General features: G+C 34.1%; 2 protein-coding genes and 1 pseudogene across 3 annotated transcripts; 1 reads left to right on the plus strand and 2 right to left on the minus strand.

Moving 5' to 3' along the window:
- The first annotated feature begins 8,880 nt into the window (after window positions 1-8,880).
- On the plus strand, window positions 8,881-11,547 carry LOC143632045 (uncharacterized). Its single transcript, XM_077100641.1, has 2 exons — window positions 8,881-9,119; window positions 10,182-11,547. The coding sequence occupies exon 2, from the start codon at window positions 10,426-10,428 to the stop codon at window positions 11,545-11,547; it is 1,122 nt and encodes a 373-aa protein (XP_076956756.1). The 5' UTR covers window positions 8,881-9,119; window positions 10,182-10,425.
- A 2,109-nt stretch (window positions 11,548-13,656) lies between these two features.
- Window positions 13,657-16,337, minus strand: LOC143632021 (protein EMSY-LIKE 3-like; annotated as a pseudogene). Its single transcript, XR_013153473.1, has 9 exons — window positions 16,078-16,337; window positions 15,397-15,608; window positions 15,169-15,278; window positions 14,840-15,074; window positions 14,546-14,761; window positions 14,400-14,468; window positions 14,087-14,323; window positions 13,933-14,001; window positions 13,657-13,855 (listed from the first exon to the last, which is right to left on the minus strand). The product of XR_013153473.1 is annotated as a protein EMSY-LIKE 3-like (transcript).
- Window positions 16,338-20,098: 3,761 nt separating this feature from the next.
- LOC143632022 (protein MULTIPOLAR SPINDLE 1-like) lies at window positions 20,099-23,333 on the minus strand. The gene is made up of 10 exons (XM_077100617.1): window positions 23,184-23,333; window positions 23,027-23,084; window positions 22,353-22,502; window positions 22,206-22,268; window positions 22,028-22,095; window positions 21,862-21,916; window positions 21,586-21,699; window positions 21,280-21,463; window positions 21,020-21,090; window positions 20,099-20,420 (listed from the first exon to the last, which is right to left on the minus strand). Exons 1-10 carry the CDS (start codon window positions 23,331-23,333, stop codon window positions 20,236-20,238), a joined length of 1,098 nt encoding a protein of 365 aa, XP_076956732.1. The 3' UTR covers window positions 20,099-20,235.
- Window positions 23,334-24,570: the final 1,237 nt, after the last annotated feature.

Consider the following 24,570-nt stretch of genomic DNA (forward strand, 5'->3'; position numbering starts at 1 on the left):
AAAGTATTTGTCTTAGATTGATGAAATCAAGAACAATAGAATGGTTCAAATAAAACATTGAGTGGAACAGAAGTACAATAATAAACAAAACAATTTGTGTAAAAACATAACATCAGAAAAACTCGGCATGTACATGAGACACCGTCCCAGTTCTAAGTAAATGAATTCGTTTGGAGAGAACCGGTCACCGAAAGTAAAATGTAGAAATAAAATGAAAATACAGTTTCTATTAGGTAACTATGTACACATACATGTTCATAGTCCCAATTTCCACCTAACGGTTACGTTGATGGGAAATTGGTCATAGATCACATAATTCGAAATAACAAACGTAAACCGATTTGATAAGGCGAATAAAAATGATGTACGAATTTACGTTTCGTAAAATACAAACTTGTATGGATCGAAGATCAATGAACAATCAAAATAAACTTTGTAAACAATATTCTAAAGACGTGGATGTAAAAATCACTTTGGGTACATCCGAAAAAAAATACGTGAAGAGGAAGTTAAAGAAACGAAAATGTAGCTTGTGACGCTTGTCTTCTCGAATGTTGGTTTATTTGGGGTAGGAGAGGTTGATGTGGGAGATGGTGCCATGATTTCTTAGCCGAAACTCATTGGCGTTAATGAAGGAGAATGAAAAGAGAACTTTAATCTTACGAAAATCGGTTGTAAATCGTGATGCTTTTAAATCTAATGGTGAAATAAAAGTTATTTAGACAAAAAGTTTTTAGCTATCGCAAAGACTTGCAAATTTTATGAAACTTTCACTTAAAAACAAATGTTTTCTTTTGGCATGCGGCCTAGGTAGAAATGAAAGAAATGATTGTCAAGGTATCCAACTTGTTGAATGAAAAAAAAATAGCCTTAAAGGGCTTAAGACTTGTTTGGAACAAAATGTTTACTTTAAATATGGTTTAAATAAATAATTACATTATTATTAGTGGTGACGATAATACTAATAATAATAATATTACTAATAATAATAAATAGTATTAATAATAATACTGATAATGATGGTAATAAATATAGTGATGACGGTAATGGTACCAATAATAATAGTAGTAGTAATATTAATAATGATGTTAATAACTTTAATAATAATAATAATAGAGGTAATAAATCTTTTTTTAAAGAAAATCCATTTGATTGAAAGTTAAAAACAGCCAAGGATTTGGATTTAAGCGCGAGGTGTTAGTAAAAGAGATCAAATATAGGAAAGTATGCAAAACAAAATATAGACGATTATGATGAGTTTTGTAAATATCTAAGTATTGAAACCGGGAAACCGTGTAAGGTCGACAAAGGATGCGGGGTTAGGATATTGCATGGCGGAAACAAGTTAGGCCTTCCAAAGTATGGAGAGTGTGCTAAGGTCACCACAATGTTAGTAGGCTTGAAGCATGAGGTCAAACATGTTATTGAGACAAATGGTTAGGTACAGGTCTTGCCGATGGGTGAGTGGCGTTAAGTTTGGGTAGGTTTTAGCAATAAGTGGTAACTGAATCTACCACAGATTGAAGTATATCAACGTTTTAGGAAAGTAAAGTGGTGGGATTTACACAAACTGTACAAAGGGCGTGTTACAGCACGACGCTTTTCGGTTGGGTTTAGTTTGCGTTTCCAAGAATGGTGCTGGGTTTGAGTTTGAATTAACTACAACGATGAAGGTAGGTGCGGTCAAACGTGGGGTGATCGGGATTGCGGAGGTCGTTTTACTTGATATCATGGATTGTCATTTCGCCGGTTGAATGTGACAACTAGAAAACGAGAAGTCGTGATACGAAACGTGAAAATTTTGCGTAACTTGAGGCGTAAGTATGAAAACGACTAATAGATACTTCAATGAAAAAAAGTAAAGGAAATAAATAGCATTAAACAAAATTGAAATCAAAATTGGAATTCCCATGAAACGTCATGAGTTTTCACAATGTCAATAAACCAAAATCTCATAAATTATTTGAATAACCATATGAAAAAAAATATTAAACTTAACAATAAGTAATGAAATCGAATTGAAAATCGAGTGTTTATGAACCACCATGACTTTTAAATTTCAATTCTAAAACATGAGAGTAAATGAGTATAACAATAAGGTAATTGAATTGGAATTCGACCATTCATGTATCGCCATAACTTTTTGATTTTTCGTTTATAAAACAAAATAGTAAAATAACAAAATAATCATTTGAAATTCGGTTATAACTTTGCAAGTAGTATTAATGGGATAATTCTCTTGGTAGGTGGACAGTAATAAACTGGTCAAATCAGAAACGGAAGAATGGGGCTGAAATGGAAACGAGGTTTCATCAAATTGAGCATGGCGGGTGACATAGATGCGAGAGGTGTTCGGGTCTAAGCACTTGTATCCTTTATATTGAGTTGCATAGCCCATGAAGACACAAGGAATGCTTCGAGGAGCTAGTTTATGTGGTGCATAATCACGAAGATATGGATAAACACGACACCCAAAAACACGAAAGTTGGTGTAGGTTGGTGTTGTAGAAAATAATATTTCAAAAGGTGATTTATTGTGTAGAACACCAGACGGTAAACGATTTATGATATAAGTGGCGGTGCTAAATGCCTCAACCCAATAAGTAGCCGGAACATGAGCATGAAAAAGCATGGCAAGTCCCGTTTCTACTATATGACGGTGTTTCCTCTCCGCTCGACCATTTTGAGGAGATGTGTAAGGACAAGATAATCGATGAAAAGTGCCATTTTCATCAAAAAATTTTCGAACGTGTTGATTTACGAATTCGGTACCACCGTCACTTTGAAAAATTTTGACTTTCCTTGAAAATTGTGTTTGCACAAAACGTAAGAAAGTGGACAAGATGGAATAAAAACCATCCTTTGTTTTAAGCGGATAAAGCCAAGAGAACCGCGAATGATCATCAACAAACACGACATAATATCTATAACCATCAACACTCACAACGGGGGAAGGACCCCACAAATCACAATGCACAAGGTCCAAGGGATTTGATGCCCATTTTTCATTTAAATCAAAAGGCATTTTGTGAGCCTTTGCAAGTTGGCACGGAGAACAAATATTAGGTTTAGGCAAAATAGAAGTAAATGACAAACAACCAAAACCTTTTAAAATAGAAATAGTATCAAAGGCAACATGCCCTAAACGATAATGCCAAAGTTCAAAAGAAGCTTAATTGGAAGAAAGTGAAGCAACAAAAGCAAGATTCTCATCCCGAAGCACATAAAAACCATTTTCACACCGACCTTGAGCTAGGGGTTGACTTGTTTTCCGATCCTAAATAGTAAAAAAAGGTTGGGAAAATAAGACATCAACGGGATAATCGTGGTTAGTTGACTTATGGATAAACGATTCTTGGTTAATTTGGGAACAACCAAGACGTTTTTTAAAGATAAGTGCTTATTAATCGAGAATTGACCCGTATGAGAAATAGGTAATGAATTTCCATTACCAAAAGCCACTGTAGAGTTACCCGTATATGGAGCGGTTGTATGAAGATGACATGTAGAGTTAGCCATGTGCTCAGTGGCTCCAGAGTCAGCTAGCCAATCTGGGGCACCCGTGGTAACGTGGCACTGAGCTTGAAAAGCTTGAGCGAGACCCTCATTGGTATTGGTATTGGAGGCAGAAGCAAATGAGGATAAGCGGGAACACTTATCGGCAAAGTGTCCATAATTTCTGCATAACTGGCATTGAGGTGGATGACGAGGGCCACGAGAGAAAGATTGAGAACCGGAACCGCGGGAGAAGGCATGAGACTTGGACTTATTTGTAGACTGAGCTGAACCTAAACCACGATTACGATGCTGATTTGCTGTGAATACAACAGGGGCTGGTATGGGTGGGTGGTAGGGTTTGCAGGAACTGTTCCTGACTTTCTACTTTGGGGACTAGTTCCCGAAAAGAAAGCGAGGACAGGTTGGTGCGAATTGCGGTTGAAAAATTTTTGAAAGTGGATCCAAGCCCACATAGGTACCGGTGATTCTTTTCACTATCAATGACGGGTTGACCAATGGCGGCCAACTGGTCACATATTGTCTTGAATTTACGACTAAACTCGGTAACGGAACCCGAGCCTTTAGTGAGTTGCCTAAGGCTATCACGTAAAAGGTGCGTTCTTTCAATAGATGTGTTGTTGTAGGCAACTTCGAGTGTTGACCAGATTTCGTGAGCAGTTTTGAGACTGAGCACCTCGGCTATTGCCTCCTCCTTAAGGGAGGAATTGATGATGAGAACAGCCTGTTGATCAGCTTCTAACCATTCGCCATATTTAGGGTTGACAGAATCCTTGCCATCGGATGTAATGATGGACGTAGGAGGTTTGATAGTGCCATCAATATAACTTGTTAATTTCTGGTAGGAGAAAAGAGGGAGCATTTGATTGTGCCAATAGAGATAATCGGTGAAGGAGAGTTTGAGGGGCATCATATGGAGGATGGTGGACATAGAAAGAGTGCTATCATTAGAGGAGGAAGCCATGAGAAGATGGGAGTTAGGGTTTTGGAAGGGAGGGAGGAGAAAGGATCGGCTTTTGGCGTGATACCATGTAAGAGGAGAATTCTCTCTACCCAATTGGGAGAGATTTGTATAATATATATTGACCATAATTACAATACAAAAAAGGAAAATAATAAATACATTGAATACATAATATTTACCAAGAGTAATAATCGTGATTGAGAGCAATTAGTGGAATTGCTATCTATTAATATATATATGTATGTATATCGCCATGGACACCTTTGTTTACGTATGAAAATCATTCACTCCCCTGATATATATAGTTTTACAAAAAAAATGGATGGAAAGTAGAAGAAATGGTGATAGGTTCCAAGGTTTTTGAGAGAAATTATGGTAATTGATTTTTAAATAGTTCAAGTTTATGTGTATGATTTAGAGCATTTATAATTGCTCCATCAAAATTATGTGAGGTATCCTCAATTTTTTAAAGTTTGGTTGTTAGTGATAGTTGGTGGGAAAGTGAGAAAATGTTATTGCTCATGAAAATTTGAAGAATCATTGTTCACTCTCTATAATATTTTAATATTTGTTAAATGTGGTTGTGAGCGGAGAAGAGAAAAATGCAATATTAAAAGTATAAAAAATATTATTTAATTAAAAATAAGATAGAAAATATAATGATTTTTAGCGTTATTAGACCACTCGTAGTGGACAATATTGGGGCTGAGAATGGGAGGAACCCCCCCCCCCCCTTGAGAATTGGATCAAGATGGGGGAAACGAGAAATATTTCTCGTTGAAATGTGGGGGGGGGCACTTGATTTTATTGATTTTTTGTTTACCTAACCACTAAAATTGTGATACTCCTCCCCCTAATCTCTCCCACACCACTGCACCCCTAAAATACAATCCATCTTCTTGTTGACTAAGCGTCATGTGGCCTATGCAGTCGATATCACCGATATATCAGTGATATATTAGTTATCGGTCCCTTGGCGATATATAAATTAGAATATCGATACCGATAATATCAACGATATTTGACCGATATATCACCGATATTCCCGATATCAGTGTTTTAAGTCTATCAACTTTTAGTGTTCAATGTTAGTGTTTTAAGTCTTAATCAATTCTTATTTGCTACAATTTTCAGTGTTTTGCAATTTGCAAAATGGTTAATTTGTTAATGGTAGGAGACTATACTGGATTATTAGTGCTAAATTGATATATATATATATATATATATATATATATATATATATATATATATATATATATATATATATATATATATATATATATGAGTTTTACATGATATTAAAATTCCTGATATCTCACTGCGATAACTGATATCTCAGATATTAGCCTCGACCGATATCCGATTTTTTCCCGCATTAACTGCTTAGCATGGCACCCCCCTCCCCTTTCCCAAATTCTTACCTATCACTACGCATAGTATTATAGATACTGAGATAGAGGGTCTTCTGGAATGCTCTTATTGTTGGAAGTTTTACGTATATAATATTAACATCACCTAAAAATAAATGTCGTTATTAATATTTAATCTAATAAGATTTATTAAAAAGATTATCATTTCTTTTCAGATATGACATTTGATTCTAATGGATGTTCTTATGCATCACCTGTTCAAAAACCTGGTCAATTAAATCAAAGAATGTGATTTTTGATAACTATTCAAGATATGTCATTTTAAAATAGCATAAGTTATGTCTATTTAAATAACTAGAAAAAATACCAATGCACTATGATTATTGTTATGACTATTATTATTAATATTAGATATTTAATAAGATTTTATAAGAAAGAATTATGGATATTGTTTTTTATGTTTGTACTCAATTTCAGTGATTGTCATGTATCTTTAAAATTGATCAAATTTGTACTTTACATTTACAAATGTTACACCGTTTGTCATTTGACCATAATCCAGTTAGTTTTTTCGTTAAGTAAGTTCACGTGCCTTGCACATGCGGACAAATCGGTCCTTTCATCCTTTTATGTTAGAAAAAAAATTTTAAAAATCAAAACTAAAATACTCTCTCTCTCTCTCTCTCTACCATTCTCGCTTTCGCTTATACCAAAGAAACACCACCGGACCACCACTGTAGATGAAGAAGAAGCCGAACGGTGGCCAACGATGAAAAGAACAAATCGACGGTCGCGTCGTTTTTCTTTGTGGAGGAGGTAGACGTTGGCATTGTTTCACGGATGGAAGAGGCGGATGGTGGTCGCGTTGAATAAATATGGGTTTATTGGATGTAGACACTTTCCATCAATAATCACTCTTCACAGTTGAATCTGTCAAATTCCAATTATCATCACTTACTCTTCCATGCTAATCTCAATGTAATTGTTACAACTATTCAACCTGTTACATCAATTAGATACAATTGATTTCAGTCACCCTTGTACATGATTAGGGGTTGTAATTTTTTACAGCTTTATCAATCATACAATTTGGATGTACTGTGATGGTAGTCCGTTTATGGTTTTGTGGTGTAGAAAGATGGTAGAGAGAGAGAGAGAGAGAGAGAGAGAGAGAGAGAGAGATGCATATATGTTTTAGTTTTAACTTTTAAAAGAAGTGAGTAAAATGACCAATTTACCCTTATGTGCAAGGCATATGACGTTATTTAACGAAAAAATTAACTGGGTTAGAATCAAAGGACAAACGGTGTAACATTTGTAAATGTAAAGTACATATTTGATCAATTTTAAAGAAAAATGACAACCATCGAAAATTTAACAAACAAAAAGGACAATATATGTAATTTGTTAATTTTATAATAACAAACTCAACTATGTCATATGAAAATATATAGTGAGATATTTGATTTTAAAGAATAGAAGATATTGTATTTCAAATAGCAGATTATTTGATTTTAAAGAATAGAAGATAATTTGATTTTAGCCACCCCTGTACATAATTAAGGTTTGTAATTTGTTACAGTTTTATCAATCATACAATTTGGGTGTACTATGGTGGTAGTCCATTGATGGTTTTGTGGTGTAGAGAGAGAAAGAGATAGTAGAGGGAGAAAGAAGAGAGGGTTTGAGGGAGGGAGAGAGAGAGATACATATATGTTTTAGTTTTAACTTTTAAAATAAATGAGTAAAATGATCAATTTGCCCTCATATGCAAGGCACGCGACCTTATTTAACGAAAAAAATAACTGTGTTAAGGTCAAAGGACAAATAGTGTAACATTTGTAAACGTAAAGTACATATTTGATCCATTTTGAAGAAAAATGGCAACCATTAAAATTGGATATAAACAAAAAGGACAATATATGTAATCCATCAATTTTACAATAAAAAATTCAACATATTTCATTTGAAAATATATATTGGGATATTTGATTTTAAAGAATGGAAGATATTGCATTTCAAATAGCAAATAATTTGATTTTAAAAGAATAGAAGATAATTTGATTTTAGTCACCCATATATATAATCAGGGTTTGTAATTTGTTGCAGCTTTATCAATCATACAATTTGGGTGTACTATGGTGCTAGTCCGTTGATGGTTTTGTGGTGTAGAGAGAGAGATAGTAGAGGGAGAAAGAAGAGAGGGTTTGAGAGAGAGAGAGAGATATGTTTTAGTTTTAAGTTTTAAAATAAATGAGTAAAATGATCAATTTGCCCTCATATACAAGGCACGTGACCTTATTTAACGAAAAAAATTAACTGGGTTAGAATCAAGGGACAAACGGTGTAACATTTGTAAACGTAAAGTACATATTTGATCAATTTTGAAGAAAATTGACAACCATTAAAATTGAATATAAACAAAAAGGACAATATATGTGATATGTCAATTTTATAATAACAAATTCAACATATGTCATATGAAAATATATAGTGGGATATTTGATTTTAAAAAATAGAAGATATTGCATTTTAAATAGTAAATTCTTGAGAGAAAAAGAAGATATAATATCATATCTAAAGTGTACGTGACTGACGAATGTGTATTTAAGATATGTTATTTGAAATGGCGGATGTCAAGTCAAAGCACGTGACCACATTATTATATGTTATGCTTTAGTGAAATCCGATGATCAAAGTGTTGGAACGTGAGAGATCGAAGGTCCAAGTGTATATGTCATTTTAAATGAAATTCACACGATCACAAGCGATAATAAGTAAAAAAAACGTAACAAAGATTTGGCCTTTGGGTGGTTAACCTAATCCCAAAAGGAGAATCCAATTAACAATATCAAAATCACATATAAAAACCATAATCAAAATAACACCAAAAAAGGATAATCATATTATCATGAATATCATAATCATAACTAATAAGTCATTAATAGTAAATTATTCAAAACAAAATATTCAAAAATTAAATTACTTTTCAACTTTCACCATACAAAGGTCACGATATATCCACGTGTACGGTCCCTTTTAGAAAGAAATAGAAAACGATACGTCGACGTGTCATGGCCCTCGTTTCCTGAACCACAAATAATAATATTATTATTTACTTCATTTCCACTAGTGCCGCTTCAAAAGTGCGCCAAGGCATGTGCTTTATCCTCTCTAATCGTCGTAACGCCGCCGTGATCGCCGTCGCTGCCGTGATGAACATTAACCCCATGGTTTGACTCTCCAATTCCGACAGATCTGTTCGTACGGTATCATTTCAATCAAACTAATTAAGTTAGGGTTTACATTTCAATTCGATGAATTTGTTTAATTTGTTGTATACCCTTTTCGATTTTAGAAATAATTCATAAATTAGCATCTGGGTTTTGTTAATTGGATGTTAAAAGTTTTGATTTTTGCAATTTTCTCCTTTATTTGTGTTTAGGGTTTACATTTACAATCCGATGAATTTATTCAATTTTTTTATACCGTTTTCGATTTCACAAACTATTCACAAATTGGTCTCTGGGTTTTGTTAATCGGATGTTAAAAGTTTTGATTTTTGCAATTTTTGCCTTTATTTGTGTTTAGTGTTTACATTTACAATTCGATGAATTTATTCAATTTTTCATATACCCTTTTCAGTTTCACAATTTATTCACAAATTGGCATCTGGGTTTTGTTAATCGGATGTTAAAAGCTCTGATTTTTGCAGTTTTTGCTTTTATTTATGTTTAGGGTTTACATTTACAATTCGATGAATTTATTCAATTTTTCATATACCCTTTTCAGTTTCATAAATCATTCACAAATTAACATCTGGGTTTTGTTAATCGGAGGTTAAAAGTTTTTATTTTTGCAATTTTTGTCTTAATTTATTTAGGGTTTGCATTTACAATTTGATTTTGATGAGTTTATTCAGTTTTCCGTATACCCTTTTCAATTTTATAAATTATTCACTAATTAACATGTTGGTTTTGTTAATATGATGGTAAAAGTTTTGATTTTTGCAATTTTTGTTTTTATTTGTGTTTAGGGTTTACATTTACGATTCAGTAAATTTGTTCAATTATTCATATACCCTTTTCAATTTCTCAAATTATTCGCAAATTCACATCTGGGTTTTGTTAATAGGATGTTAAAAGTTTTGATATTTGCATTTTTTGCCTTTATTTGTGTTTAAGGACTTAGGGTTTGCATTTTCAGTTTGATGAGTTTATTCGGTTTTCCATATACTCTTTTCAATTTCACAAATCAACATCTGGGTTTTGTTAATCGGTTGTTAAAAGTTTTGATTTTTGCAATGTTTTTCACCTTTATTTGTGTTATAGGTGGAATAAGTTAGTGAAATTTAAAGTTGGGGATCTGTGAAATTACATGGCTGATGATATGAACAATGATATGGTTATGGATCTTGATCTGAATCAAGAGCCGTTAGTGGAACCCGCACCGTCAGTTCCAGCGTTTAGCCATGGTAGAATTGAGGACTGACTTCGGCAGCTTGAAGCGGTTACGGCTAGGGCTAGACAACGCCAGCGGTGGAGGCAGGCTCGGAACAATCCGGAATTGAGTTACATGAGGGTAATCGAAACAGATAATGGTGCAGGAAATCAGAATCAAGGGAATAATAATAATAATAATAATAATGGTGATGATGATGATAATGTTGTTAGGGTTACGGTTCAGGAAGGTGTTGAAGAAAGGGGGAGGAACAGTAAAAGGGATATTAGTCAGTTGGCTAAAGCGTTGGAGATGGATTTGGATTCCGAAAAGAAAGATGATGATGGAGGTGGTGAAGATGATGAGAGCGGTGGTTTCTTTGACTGTAATATATGCTTGGAGATGGCTCGGGATCCGATTTTGACTTGCTGTGGTCACTTGTTTTGCTGGTGTTGTTTTTACCTGTTGTCGTATGTGGATTCAAGTGCGAAAGAATGCCCTGTTTGCAAAGGAGAAGTGACAGATTCGAGTATTACACCGATTTATGGAAACGGTAAGAATCAACCTGTTTTGAAGTTAGAATCTGGTTTGAAGATACCACCAAGACCTCGAGCCCGTAGGGTAGAAAGCATTAGGCAGCAAAGGGTAGTTAGGGGAATTTCTCATATTCCTGTTGCAGAAGCACTTAGAAGGATTAGAATTGGAATTGGTGCGATTGGTGAGAGCCCTGTTTTTCAAGGGTTTAACAGTGTGGGTCCCGCTTCTGAAACCGATCCCGCATTGGTACAGAACTCAGAGGCGGGCGGTAGCGGTGAGCGCCGCTTTCACCGTCGCCAGTTTTCAAGGGTGATATCTGAAAGTGCTGCTTCACTTTCTTCCATTTCGTTTGCGTTAAACAACGCAGAAAGGTTGGTCGAAGATCTTGAAACTTATATTAACGACAGTATTTTAAGAAGAGCGGAGGCGCACGTTCTTCCAAGTACTCAAGAACTGAATGCTTTACTTACTGATACTGAAAGTCAACCCGAGCCTCAGAATGCAGAGATGAATCATCCGTTACCAGATTCAAGTTCTTCGCAAAGATCAGTGGCTGTTGTGCATTTGGATGATATATCAACGGATGGATCTGTGGAGATTGATTTGACTATATCGCAGGCGCACCCGTCTTCTTCTTCAAGAAGAACTGGTGGTGGTTCGAGGGGTTTGGGCTTAGAAGGTGGAACGTCTCGGGAACTTAGGAGGAGACGACGGAGGTGATGTTGATGGAACATAAAGTATTTATATTCATATTTAGTGCCGTGTTTTCGTCATTACATTGATTTTTCATAGTGAACATGTTTTAGAGAATGTCTAGTGTTATCAGTTTCTTTCTGTCATTCATTACATGTAATGTTTTTAATATTTGGAAATTGTAACACCACCTGATTTGTTACTTTCATGTACTTTGTTATTTATATATGGTGCCTGTGTCATCACTACCCATGCTTTACATTATTTCTTTATATATGTATTTGCTTGGAAAGATTGGCATCATTATGGTAAGACCAGACTTGTCTCCAAAGTTGCATCCTTGTTGTGTTAATACTATTGCAAAGCATGCTATTTATAAATGGAGCTGAACTAGATGTGGGCCCGGTCCGGAACTAGGTTTTATGCTCAAGTCTAACCTGGACCATCAGAACAGGAGGGTTGCTGTATTGAAGGTTTTCTCCTGATGGCCAACTCATGTTTGTGAAATGATTCGCGCCATTTTAACTAACAGGCCACAAGTACTGCATAAACCAGGATAATGACATGGGCATAAAATCCGGTTCCGGACAGGCCTGGTACCCAGAACCGGACCCGTCTCTGCTTGTCAAAACCTAAACCCAACCCGGCTTAGCCATAAACTTAGCCAAACTAGTCAAAAATCCAACCATACCTGGAACGCGGTTTTTAAGAAAACCAAATTTGTGCACCACTAAATGAGTATATATGACAACAATTTTGTTTTTTTAATTGTTTTTTAATTTTAAAAAAATAAATAAATAAGGAATGTTACAGAAATAAAAGCAACAAATGTTTTAATAAATTTTCAATCTGGACAGAATACTAACCCTATGTAGTATGTAGTGTAGCTACTATAGAAACAAAGTGGCTTATGTGGATGATCAAATTATTGTAATGGTCAATAAGTTAAAAGGTGTTTGGCCATTACAAAAATCTTTTGTTTCTATAGTAGCTACTAATCACATGCTGGCTTACCGCCCTTGTGACCATTTACTTTATTGTTTAAGCACGAAAACTTGTGTGCTCTTGATCATGAGGATCCATATTATCTTGATTTCTTAATTAACCACGATTTACTTTATTATTTAAGCACGAAAATCCATCTTTGTTGTCCCATTATTCACCCGTATGATTTATGCATCTAACCGGGCAGCGTACAACCATTATAGTCATTTATTACTTGTGTGATTATCCTCCTGTTCATGTACCGTCCTTTTTTATTATATACAATCTAAATTACCAACGTGGGGTTGGTTAATGTCTAAAACCGAACTGAACCGACTCATGCACACCCTTATCTTCATGTTTTCAACATGTAACATGTTAAACGTATATAAGGTGCATATATGATAAATCACAAAACAGGTAACTACATGTACTTTATTAAAACATGTATCATTCATATGTACACAATTATATTGTGATAAACCATTTTCTGTGGGAACACAGAAGACCCTCGTTCAATACTCGTCCACCTATTACAATCGTAATATTCACGATTAGGACACCTCAGTTAGCATCGGAACCCACTCGTGTACTTAGTTTTCTAATCCATTTTATCAACCCATACCAATAATAAACGCATATGTTCCATCAATCTCTTCTTTAAGGATAACCGGCCATGTCGAAAAATATTAACATACCGATTCTATTCTAAACATACCCACTAACTTTGGGTTAACGTTTTACCACTTGTTGACGGTGATTCAGATTAACAAGACACGCTTCACAATTAGTAATGGTACTGCCGCTATGTACTAATTTGAGCATGTTTATAGTCGTCCTCATCGCATATAAGTATATAACTAGTGAGCTCAGAAGATGATATAAAAAAACTGCATATGAATTTATATAAAGCATGAACATGACAATTTACCCAAAATACTACATCCCTGCTACATATTTTAACTAAGGGGTAACAAACAATCATGATATTCTACAATGCATGCATATGCATTTAACACTAGTGTATCCAACACTATAAAATAAACATCTCTCTGTCACCTTTTGCCATCTCATTAACAGTTAGTATTTCACTACTTGTAATTAAAACTATTCTCGGTCCATTGGCCGTCCACGCATACCTTCATCTGTGAAATCACCCAACAAAAACATCGACTTTAAATCGGTTCAAATTCTCAAACACATCCCACTTCCATTCAATATTCAACAATCCAATGAACCCCAAAGTAGTACGGTTTATTAAACCATATTAGAGTTAAAGGAGTGTACCACTTTCACCATCAGATATATCTGCAAGCCTTGCAATCGCATCAGCAAGTGCTTGTTCATGTTCCTGCATTATATCCATCATTAATGAGACACGCGCTTATTCAAAATATAAAAACTGACCAAAAAGCGATCCGGGCCAACCTTGAGGATTTTTCTAGCTTTTTCTATTTCAAGAGGATCCGGATGAGTAGATCCAAACACCCTCTCCACCTGCGCATGTTCATTAACAACACAAAATCAGATACTAAAGAAAATAACAAGATTAATATCCTGACTGAATTAAATATTTATTTACCTCGGTTATTAGAGTATCAGTGTTAAATAGTTGAAGTTCATCCAAACCCTTCTTTCCTATACCATTTTGTGACGGTGGGAAACCCTTTCGAGTTTGACCCTTGGTCAACCCTCTACCTCTTCAGCCACCTGGACCGTTATCTTGTCCAACGATTCCATGACCCGGCCCACCATAGCCCGTTTTATTAGGAATCCCAGGAACGTCACCTTCCACCCATTTTATATCATCTGGAGATATCTACATCAACAGCAAATATTTTCTTAAAATAGAAAAAATATATTAGTATCAGAAAAAAAGATTTATTTACACTTACTTCTGCAAGATTGACCCATTCCCATGTCTCGTTTGCTGTATACATGTCGTATACCAGTGCATGCCGACCCTGAATAATATAAAAGATTTTCAGGAAAAGAATCAGGGTTGGGTGCAAGACTGTAACTTGTCAAGACATTATATTACCTCAACAGGATTATAATCTGTAATTGTGGCTTCATAGAAATTGTTATCATCAGGCCACCTGGTTCTCACTTTTCTACCTATTAATTGCGAGAATGACGACGTTTCAGCAGCTTCATTTGCATGTGGGCCAGAAGTCACACGGTTTCCAAACTGGGCTCGGCCCGTTGGGCCTAATGGAGGATGCTGGGCTTTTATGGAGGGCAATCCACCCACCATCTGACACAGTAAAAAAAGTGTAAATTGAAAAAACAAATTAACAAAATAATATAAGAAACAAAGGTAAAAAAAGCTTACGGATTTCTTGTTTTTTCCCTTCGATGCTGTCACTGGTGCTCTTCTAGCAGATGAAGAGGTCGGTAAAGGTACATGTTGTGGTGCAGGTGGCCCACCAAACGATTGAGAGTGTCCAGACGGGATTATCTTCTGCTTCTTGCGGTTTCCCGAGACAGATGGGCTTGGTAATGAATCATGTACTGCTTGACCAGGGTTAACCATCCCGGGTTGAAGCCCACTAGACTGCCTCCACTCCCTGTTATTGTCATATCACAACATTGACGGATATCAGAAAAACAAGTTCCTTAAATAATAATAATAATAATAACAACAACAAAGCGTGTTATCACCTTATTCTCCGGATAACATCATCTGAGTTTACTTTAAGCAAAAGTTCTCTGTGTTCTTCATTCGACAATCTCAGTTCTTTCCTGAGTTCAGTTATCAAACCTTCTTTTTCCTGAAAAAATCACACATTTTAATGAGCATCTAACAGAAAGATGATTAATATAAATAAAATCTATGCATTATGATGATTAATATAAATAAAATCTATGCATTATAACGACAAATTATACCCAAGTAATTGCATCTGCTTGGGCTTTGAATGCGCGTAAAACCGAAATGTATGCTTCTTGCTCAAGAAGATGAATCTGAGCCTCCATATCAGTATCTCCATACATCCTAGGATATTGTACCGAACCCATAACTGCAGGTCTTCCATTAGCTGCCACGGGCCCACCTCTCGGGATTCTGTTTTGATGGGACGGTGGAAGATCATCATCGGTTCCTGCAATTAGTCCAAATAATTAACATAAACTCATCATCATTCCAAAGGCCCTACTTGATTTCCAATTTCCAATTCATATACATTCATAACCGCAATTCGAATCCACTAAAACACAAACAACCACCTACTTGTTAGTTGACTCTCAACAGTCCAATTTACAAGAAAAAATAAATTATAAAAAAAATAAACAACTTTCTCCAACATACCAAAACATTCATATATAACATCAATACACACCATTAACAAAAAAAAAAAAAAAAAACTTAAAACACTGCAACACATTTGTAACAAAAAAAAGATTAAAACTTTGACCAAAAAATCATTCCTTTAGGTCAATCCCACATACAATACTCAATCAAATTCAATTTTTTCAGCATGAAATTAACAAAAATACAATGCTGGCAAAAATAATGAAATAAACCAAGAAAGATTTAACATATTATCAATACCCAGAAGATAAATAGCTCACCGCTGCTATCATAAGGCTCGTAGTCCATAGCCAGCTTGCAAGATTATTAACCCACCAAATTAACCGCGAAAAAAACCCTAATTTCGCGAAAAGATTCGAATAAACGCGAATTGACGAAAACCCAACTCAAGATCAGCGTGGATTGGCGTGTGCGATGTGTAATTGGCGTTGAAGGTGAACCAAATTGATTGATTTGAGGCTTGAAGGTGATGATTACGGGCGAATTAGGGTTTGATTTGGGAGTTTTCAAGAGAGTGATGATGAGAGGCGCGGATTTTAAAGAGATCTATTAAACGAGGGGGAATTGGTTTCTTGTTTTTGGTTAATTTTTGGGTTTGGGTTCCGGTCTTCTTTTGGGGTTTTGACTTTTTTTTTACGTTTGAGTCAGGACTCGGAAAACGTCAGTTTTTATGGGTTTTGGCGGGTTTAAAGAGGGTGGGTGAGTTGTCGACGGCCAGTTGGATCCTCTGCTAATTCAGATTATGTCTTTCTATGTTGATAATAGTTTATACTTGTAATGTGATCGATTGTTCTTTTAACGTTTTCTTTAGTTGATAATAGTAAACCAACTCTAACAAATAAGTATTTACGTTTGTCTCTGACTTTCATTCCTAATGTATCAAAACAATTAATAACATTCTGACTATGATAAAGATTAGTCAACTGTTCATTAATGGTAATTGAAGTTATTTTTTCGTAAGAGTTGAATCGCTCTTGTAAACGAAAGTGCAAGTTAGAAGTGACATTCATTCTATGGTATTAGGATTATTGTCGAACAAAGGTTTATGTTTTGATTGTTAAAAGTCAATTTCTTGTTTGAATAATATATGTTATGGTTTTGATGTTTTCTATTTTACTTGGGTTACTAGTCTATAAGGTTTTTCTCATTTAATGTCAAAAAAGTATTCTTATAACTTAATGTAATACATAAAAATCTATAAACGTGTAAAATACGTAAAACTATGAAAACAAATGTTGCTTAGTAGCACAATCATCACATAATAGAACAACCAACGAAATCATTTTATATAAAAACAACCAACAATCATTTTACATAGCACAATCATTCATTCACTCAAAACTCGCTTAATCTTCCCATGAAAAGGAATAGCGCTTCGACCGGCTTCAAACCCTTACATCCTCCAAATATTGCAAGGGAGGTTGTCTTTTGGTTAAACACCAAATTATTCTGGGCCCTCCAAATACACCACAAAATAGTAAGGACGATAGTGTTTATTACCTTTGCCACTTTCTTCGGCACCTTCAAGAACTTGTGCACCTCCAATACGTCCTTAGTGCCAAAAGCAAAGATCGATGGGATTTTACACCATTGTGATATAATCTGTCATATGGAGTGAGCAAAATGACAAAAGACAATACAAAATGTTCACTCATTTAACCACAAACTTTACACCTTAAAGAATTGACCATTATATTTCTTTTAGCTACCGAGATTAGTGTACGCAATCTCTACAATTTGGCGGACAACGCAAGGATCCCCACCTTCTTCGGTACCCAGTTACCCCAATTATACACATAATTCGGTATCTCTCAGTTTAAATAATGTAGCCAAGATTTGATACTTCTAATCTAAGTGAGAAATCACTATTTGTATCCAATGCCCATGACCAACTATCCATACTCATCCCAATTGATATCGACCTAATCACAGCCATAAGTTGATTTAATATACTTAAACTTAAATTTCATGTGCCATTCTTTTATTTGACATTTGTCATTTTCAGGCTACACGCTCAAATTTAATGTTAAGATTCCTCATAGAAACTTGAACCTTTCATGAAATTTTGAACGTTTCTTGGTTTCTTCTTTCTCTTACTTATCACAATCACAGTTCATTTTTTCAGATTTGGGAACTCTAACATTTGGATTTATATGATCCATGCATTCCAACTTTTGTATGTACCTCATGTGAGCTCATCTATTATTGATTAAATCATATTATTTATAAGATTAATAATAATCTTAATCTTTAGATGATGTATGACTCTCCTTTTTGGAGAATCAATAATCATATTATCTTTATGCTTAGACAAAGCATGTTGGACATTTGCTCTTTTTAATTTTGAAATACTTTTAAATAATTGAAACTCCTGGGTTTAATAAGGAAAATTCTTATAATAAAAAATACTTGTCTTAATCATCTTGAATTATATACTAGATAACAATAATCTTTATGTGTTTAAATTTTGCATGATGTTTGTTTAAATATTTGCTATAATATGTTTTATAAAATTCATAAGTTTCTTAATGTTAGATATAATTTTAAGTTATGGATAAATACTTACTCGAACTGATAATTTTAAATCGTTCATATTTTTCCGCTGGTACCTCTGAAATTGGTATCAGACTCTGCAACCTCATTCGGCGAGGACGGGGAGCCTAGACTAGACCCATCGGACTAAACAACCATTAGGCCCCACATAAACCTGATCCGCAATAGAACAAGACATTTTAGTACTAATAATTTAGTCGTTACATATATTTTTTAAACACCAAAGTTATGGTACTGTTAGGGGTTGTTTGGGATTCCTTATTTTTGCTCCTTATAGCTTATAACTTATAGGTTATAAGTTATAAGGTGTTTGGGAAAGTTGGATATTGTGAGTGTATAAGGTATAAGTTACAACATTATAACTTATACCTTATTCCTTAAATAAGGTATAAGGAGGTAAAATAAGAAATCCCAAACACCCACTTAATATAATTCCGAAACTCCTATATAAATATATTAAAATCCAATCTCACTAAGAGGCAATAACTTCTAACAGGTAAGCTAACTCCAGATTGTTGATATCAAGCATTAAGGGATTCATAATGGGAACCTCTTTTCTATTACTCCTTGTACTTCTACTCACTTAAATAATATATTTTTATTTCACTCACGAAAATTTAAAGAAAATAAGATAGAAAATGAATAGAATGAAATTAAGAAATGGGACATATCTCTTATCAAAACTAAAACAAATGTTACTGTATGTATTTTGAAAGTGGAAGTTAGTATGTTGATTTTTGGTTTTACTGTTATTATAACTTTTATGAAATTGATATGTGGTCATTATAATATTCAATTTTGTTTGCCATGAATGAAGAACCTAACTGCTATCAATTGTAACCGATTACTCTCTAGTTCAAAACTTTTGAGCTTTTGGTTCAGTGTAAAAAAAAAGCGAGTTGAGTAACAAGAAGTACCCACTGGCCACGGTTTGTGCAATTCCAACTTGACTTCATCAATCCTAATCACCAACAAGATCTCATTCAAAATAGACAAAAGTATCAACTCTCAACATGCGAGTTTTCAAAAAGGGCATATTAGTCTTTTCAAGTAACACGGACGACCACAAACGTAGTATAACGCAACAAAAGCCAACAGTCATTTGGTGTTACAAGTTCAAATCCATGAACGAGTACACAATAACACACATGTAACACATATACCCGAGTCCCTTAATTTCATAAGGACGTGTATTTTTTAAGGGTAAATTCAACAAGGATCTATATAACATATTAACATCGCCTATAAGCTAGCCCATCTAGCCGGTTGGGAAGCCGACTTACTTTCTATGCTTTTGGAGTCATCAAAATGCTGCAAATGATTCAAATTGTTAATGGGGAAACTACCTGAAAACTGGCAATAGGAACTGTTGTTAAGTTTAATGCTTCAAAACCCCAACTGCTTTTGCACCTTAAACCATTTCCGCATTGTTTGTTGATCGGGTGTCCGTTTCTAGTTCTGGTTCTAACATATTTAGAGTTGACTGTTATTACAGTTGGGGGTGCGGGGTCCTTTGGAAACGTCTGCCATGTTTGGTCTGAGCTTGGAGAACTATTGTTATCATCACTATTATTATTATTATTATTACTACTATTATTATTATTATAATTATTATTGTTATTGTTATTGTTATTATTATTATTATTATTATTATTTATTTGGTATGTGTTCAAAAGAATTCATTTGTCAAATTCAAATGTATACGTAATTGGATCAAAACGGGTACCTCTATACAAAACTCATGAGTGTAACACTGAACTTATTGCTCCGAGTCATCATAAAGTTCTATTATATACCGACTACAGCTAGAGGATTCAACTCACTTTTTCTAAACTTAGATATTATGTTGCTTACATTGCAAAGATTCAGGAAAATAAGCTTTGAAGCATATTCGGGTTGAGCTTTTGGAGAGATTCAGCTTGGCCCACTAGTTTGGCGATCAACCCGATTACACGATCCATGTATATAATGTAAAGTCCGCATCGGTTTTCTAAAAGCTGAAGTCCTTTTCTAGCATGGAGGATTGAAGTCACCCACTCTTCAAACAACTCTGTAGCATGGTTACCATTTGAACCTTTTAATATTATGCAACTATCTTTATAAAACCCAATATTTCAGTTAAAGAGATTATACCAGTTCAACCAGAATAAACTTAAAAAAAATAATAATTTAGTTTTAGATATTCAAACTAACTTCCTTGGTGTTTTAGCTTGTAATCTGTCTACCAAAATGGGATAATTTCATAAATCCCCTCAAAACTTGGTCTAATATCGTATATACCCAAAAATTCATAATTTCTGACATTCTGATTTCAAATTTATAAATTATGACCATTGTACATTTTTCTTAAAACCTCCATTGGAACATGAGAGTTTGGAGTGTAAGGAGAAAGATAGGGTATAATGGTCATATTATAATTTGTATTTAGCAAAAACAGAAATATGAAATTTTAGGTATTTTTAATGGGCATATTTATTATTAGTTCTTTTGTTTGGATAAATATGATATCATGTAAGTTTTCAAGGGTATGTGTGTATATGAAATTGCCCCTTACAAAATTATCAACACAGAAGTAACTTTGGTTAATTTGAATATAAGGTACTAACTTTTAGCCTATTTAATTCCCATATGACTAAAATACATGCTTACCTATTGCAAATCCATTTGTCTTTGACCAGCTTATAAGATAGTCCGATACTAAAAACTCGATAAGCTGGATCCTGCCAAATACATAGCATGTGTGACAAAATGATCTATATCCCATAATACCAAATTTGACAAAATTATTATGTTATAATATTAATGTTGTGACAGCACGAATTTTGGTACATAAAAATGAAACTTTGTGGTTAACAAGAGTCAAGAGGATTATTAGAAGTTGACTATGTCCATGGTTAATAAAAGCTTACAGAATGTACAGATTGCTGTGCATTTCTGAAAAAGTTGATTCAAATGGATCAAGAAACAGCAAATTTTCTGCTAGTGAACATATTCTTTGAGAAACTGCAAGAATAACTCGTTGTCCAATACACGACTCCCTTCCAAGCTTACGAAGCAAGTGCTGAACATGAAACCGGGCATCATGAGGGGCTTCTGAAAAATATTTATAAAGGGATTTAAAGTTGAGAATTGAGATTCTAATCCCTTAAAAGCAATATGAAAACTCAATCATGGCATAGAAATGGTAGAAAAATTACTAACAGAAAAATACTTACCGTTTACTTGTAATGTAGTGCACATTTTTCGCACTAAATGCAGTGATAAGCTGCCAACAATCCCTTCAACAGATTCAATATTATTGCCCTTGGAAAGCGTATTACCGATCGAATCTTCAAGAACATGACAAAGGAACAAAAATAAGAATAAATTATAGGTTTTAAATGAAAGGAAGCAGAAGGTTTTAGCCAAAAATCATTTGGTAGGTGATAAACATGCAATTCGTAAACGGTAACAAAGCTATACTTCAGAATAGAATAGGAAAAAAATTATACCCAAAATGAAGTCTACAGCTTGGTGTGACCAGTTTGCAAAGTTAGCATCATTTGGCTGCAACAGTAACACACAGACTGTAAAGACTAGGCTCACATGGTTAATAAATTAAGTAGAATGATGAACCGAATGATCGCAATCAGTATTCGTTAACTAGCACATTCTTACAGTGTCACATAGCTCCACCAGAAAATCAACCGAGGCCTTAAGTTGTTCAATCTCCTCTGCTTTATTATCTACCAACATAAACAGTACAATAAATAAAACTGTCATGTCTTTATGGCAGAGGCCGCAGAACTCCTAAAATATTAACATTTAAGTGAAGGATATTAGCAGTAAATTATACCCGACAACTGTAATCTCTGTCTAGAGCCCTCATTTCTTCTTTTTCTTCTTTCCTTCAGTCTCACTACATCAATCGCATCAATCAAAATATCTCACATAACATGTAACACATAACACAATACACCAATCACGTATTAAATTACCCAACCTTGTCTAATAAATCGGCGACGTAACACATCCTTAAACCTCTCATCAGATCCTTCTCCTGACACCTTATTGGTGCTCAACTTCCCCAAATTATCAAAAAAATAGCATTTACAGGACGCATTCCCTGCGAACAATTCATGATGCATTTCATCTGCATAACAAACACATCACCTAAAATTAAACACGTACATTTATCTAGGGCTGCAAACAAGCCGATCTATTGACTCGTGAAAAAGCTCGATCGAGCCGAGCTTAAACGAGCCTGAGCCCAAGCTCGATCCTAAAAGTAAGCTCATTAATAAAGGAGTCCGAGCCCGTCATTAATATAAGTTTTATAATATATATGTGTATATATCTTAATAATAATAATTAATTAATCTATAATATTATGAAAAAAAATAAGTAAATAATATATATTATGTTCTACATAAAATTATAATTGAAAAAGAACTATAAACAAATAATTATAAATATGTTCTACATAAAATTATAATTGAAAAAGAAATATAAACAAATAATCATAAATATATATAATAAAAAATTTTAAGAAATAGTAAACAAACCGAGCTCGAGCTTTAGAAATAGAGATCTAAACGAGCCGAGCTCAAGCTCAAGCTCAAGTTATACGAGACGAGCTCGAGCCTAACCTACACACACAATCAGATATGAACAAACCTTCAACTTGTACGAGATCCTGTTTGAGCCTGAGAATCTCCTGTTTACGCTCTTTCGCCTGTATATCAGAATTACAAACGTAATCACAAACTATGCGACAATAAGTTAATAATAACCGAGTGATGTTAATTTTGACCTAATTTGAAGGTGAATGTACCTTTTGTTTCCATTTGAGAGCTTCAGAATCGGATGAAGCAGGTGGAGTGTCTGAAGGTTTCTTCAGAAGGTTGGACCGGAGAAGAGCCATGGCTATGGCGATCTTCAACGATTTCTCTGAACCGGGGCTGGTGGTGGTTTCCGACGCCATTGTTGTACGAGCGCGGGAGCTCTGCAGTTAACGACTAGTATTTGGGGAAACTCACCAAATATAGACTCAATTCAAATAGTTTAAAATGTACATATTTAGTAAACTTTTTGCGTGCTATACGATCTTATAAGCTTATTGCCCGATGTCTCGTATAGTTCTTTGTGACCCTATATAAGCTTACTAGTTTAATTACACGGGTAATTGTTGAAAATTTTAGACTTTGATTATTAAGTGAAATACAGTCAACAGATTAATCATCTATTCTTAATACAATTATAATTAAATTAAAATTATAGAAATTACATAATTAAGATTACACAAATATGTTACAAATAGGTAAAAAATTCATTTTATACTACATTTGTGATTGTATTAGCAGTTATACATTGTTTATCAAAAATCAATATTTCTAGTCCATGTTTGCTTGTAACTCTTAATAAAGTAACATATATGTCTGCTTATAACTCTTGATATAGCTATATATAGTTGTCTGTGCGACAAAAAAGGTTCTCTAAGTACATACCAACTCTAGATAAATGATAATATATATCCATGATACTAATAAAAAAATATTCATACACATAAAATATCATAGCTTTTAATCAATTAATATGATGCTATTTGAGAACATCTCTTCATGTTTATCAAAAAAAACATGATTATCCCAAAAACCATATACCTGAACTTTGATGATATAATTATTCTTAAAATCTTTACAATTTGAAATTGATTGATCATGGTAAATTTGTTGTTATTAATATCATGATAATATTCTGTGTCCACAATTAAAAAATGTATAATCAGGCAACATAAAAACTGAATATTTAAATATAACAAAATAATTTGTTTATTTACTATGAATGTAATTTCCAGGAAAATAAAAAATACATACTAACATTAAAACCATGTTCAAATAATAGTGATTATTCCGAGTTAAAAGAATATTAGAAGATTTAAAGTTGCATAAAATGAATGTAGTGATTCTTATTTATAATCGAGTAGGGCTGCCACTTTTACCCGTAACATGAAACCCAACCTAAGAAAACCCGTACCTGAACCCGTACTAACCTAGCCCGAGAAACTCGAACCCAATAAAATACTAACCCGAACCTGAACCGAAGTAATTCAGGTTGGTTCTTGGGTCCGAATTCTAGGTTTCGGGTCAACCCGAAAACTTTTAGTTTTAAAATCATATGTATATTTAGGTATTAAAGGCTAAGTCTTAGCCGTTGACGTT

Source organism: Bidens hawaiensis, unplaced genomic scaffold (assembly GCF_021521415.1).
Source record: "Bidens hawaiensis isolate Kalapana, Puna unplaced genomic scaffold, B.hawaiensis_p1.1 tig00006359_1, whole genome shotgun sequence".
In the NCBI taxonomy this organism is placed as follows: Eukaryota; Viridiplantae; Streptophyta; class Magnoliopsida; order Asterales; family Asteraceae; genus Bidens; species Bidens hawaiensis.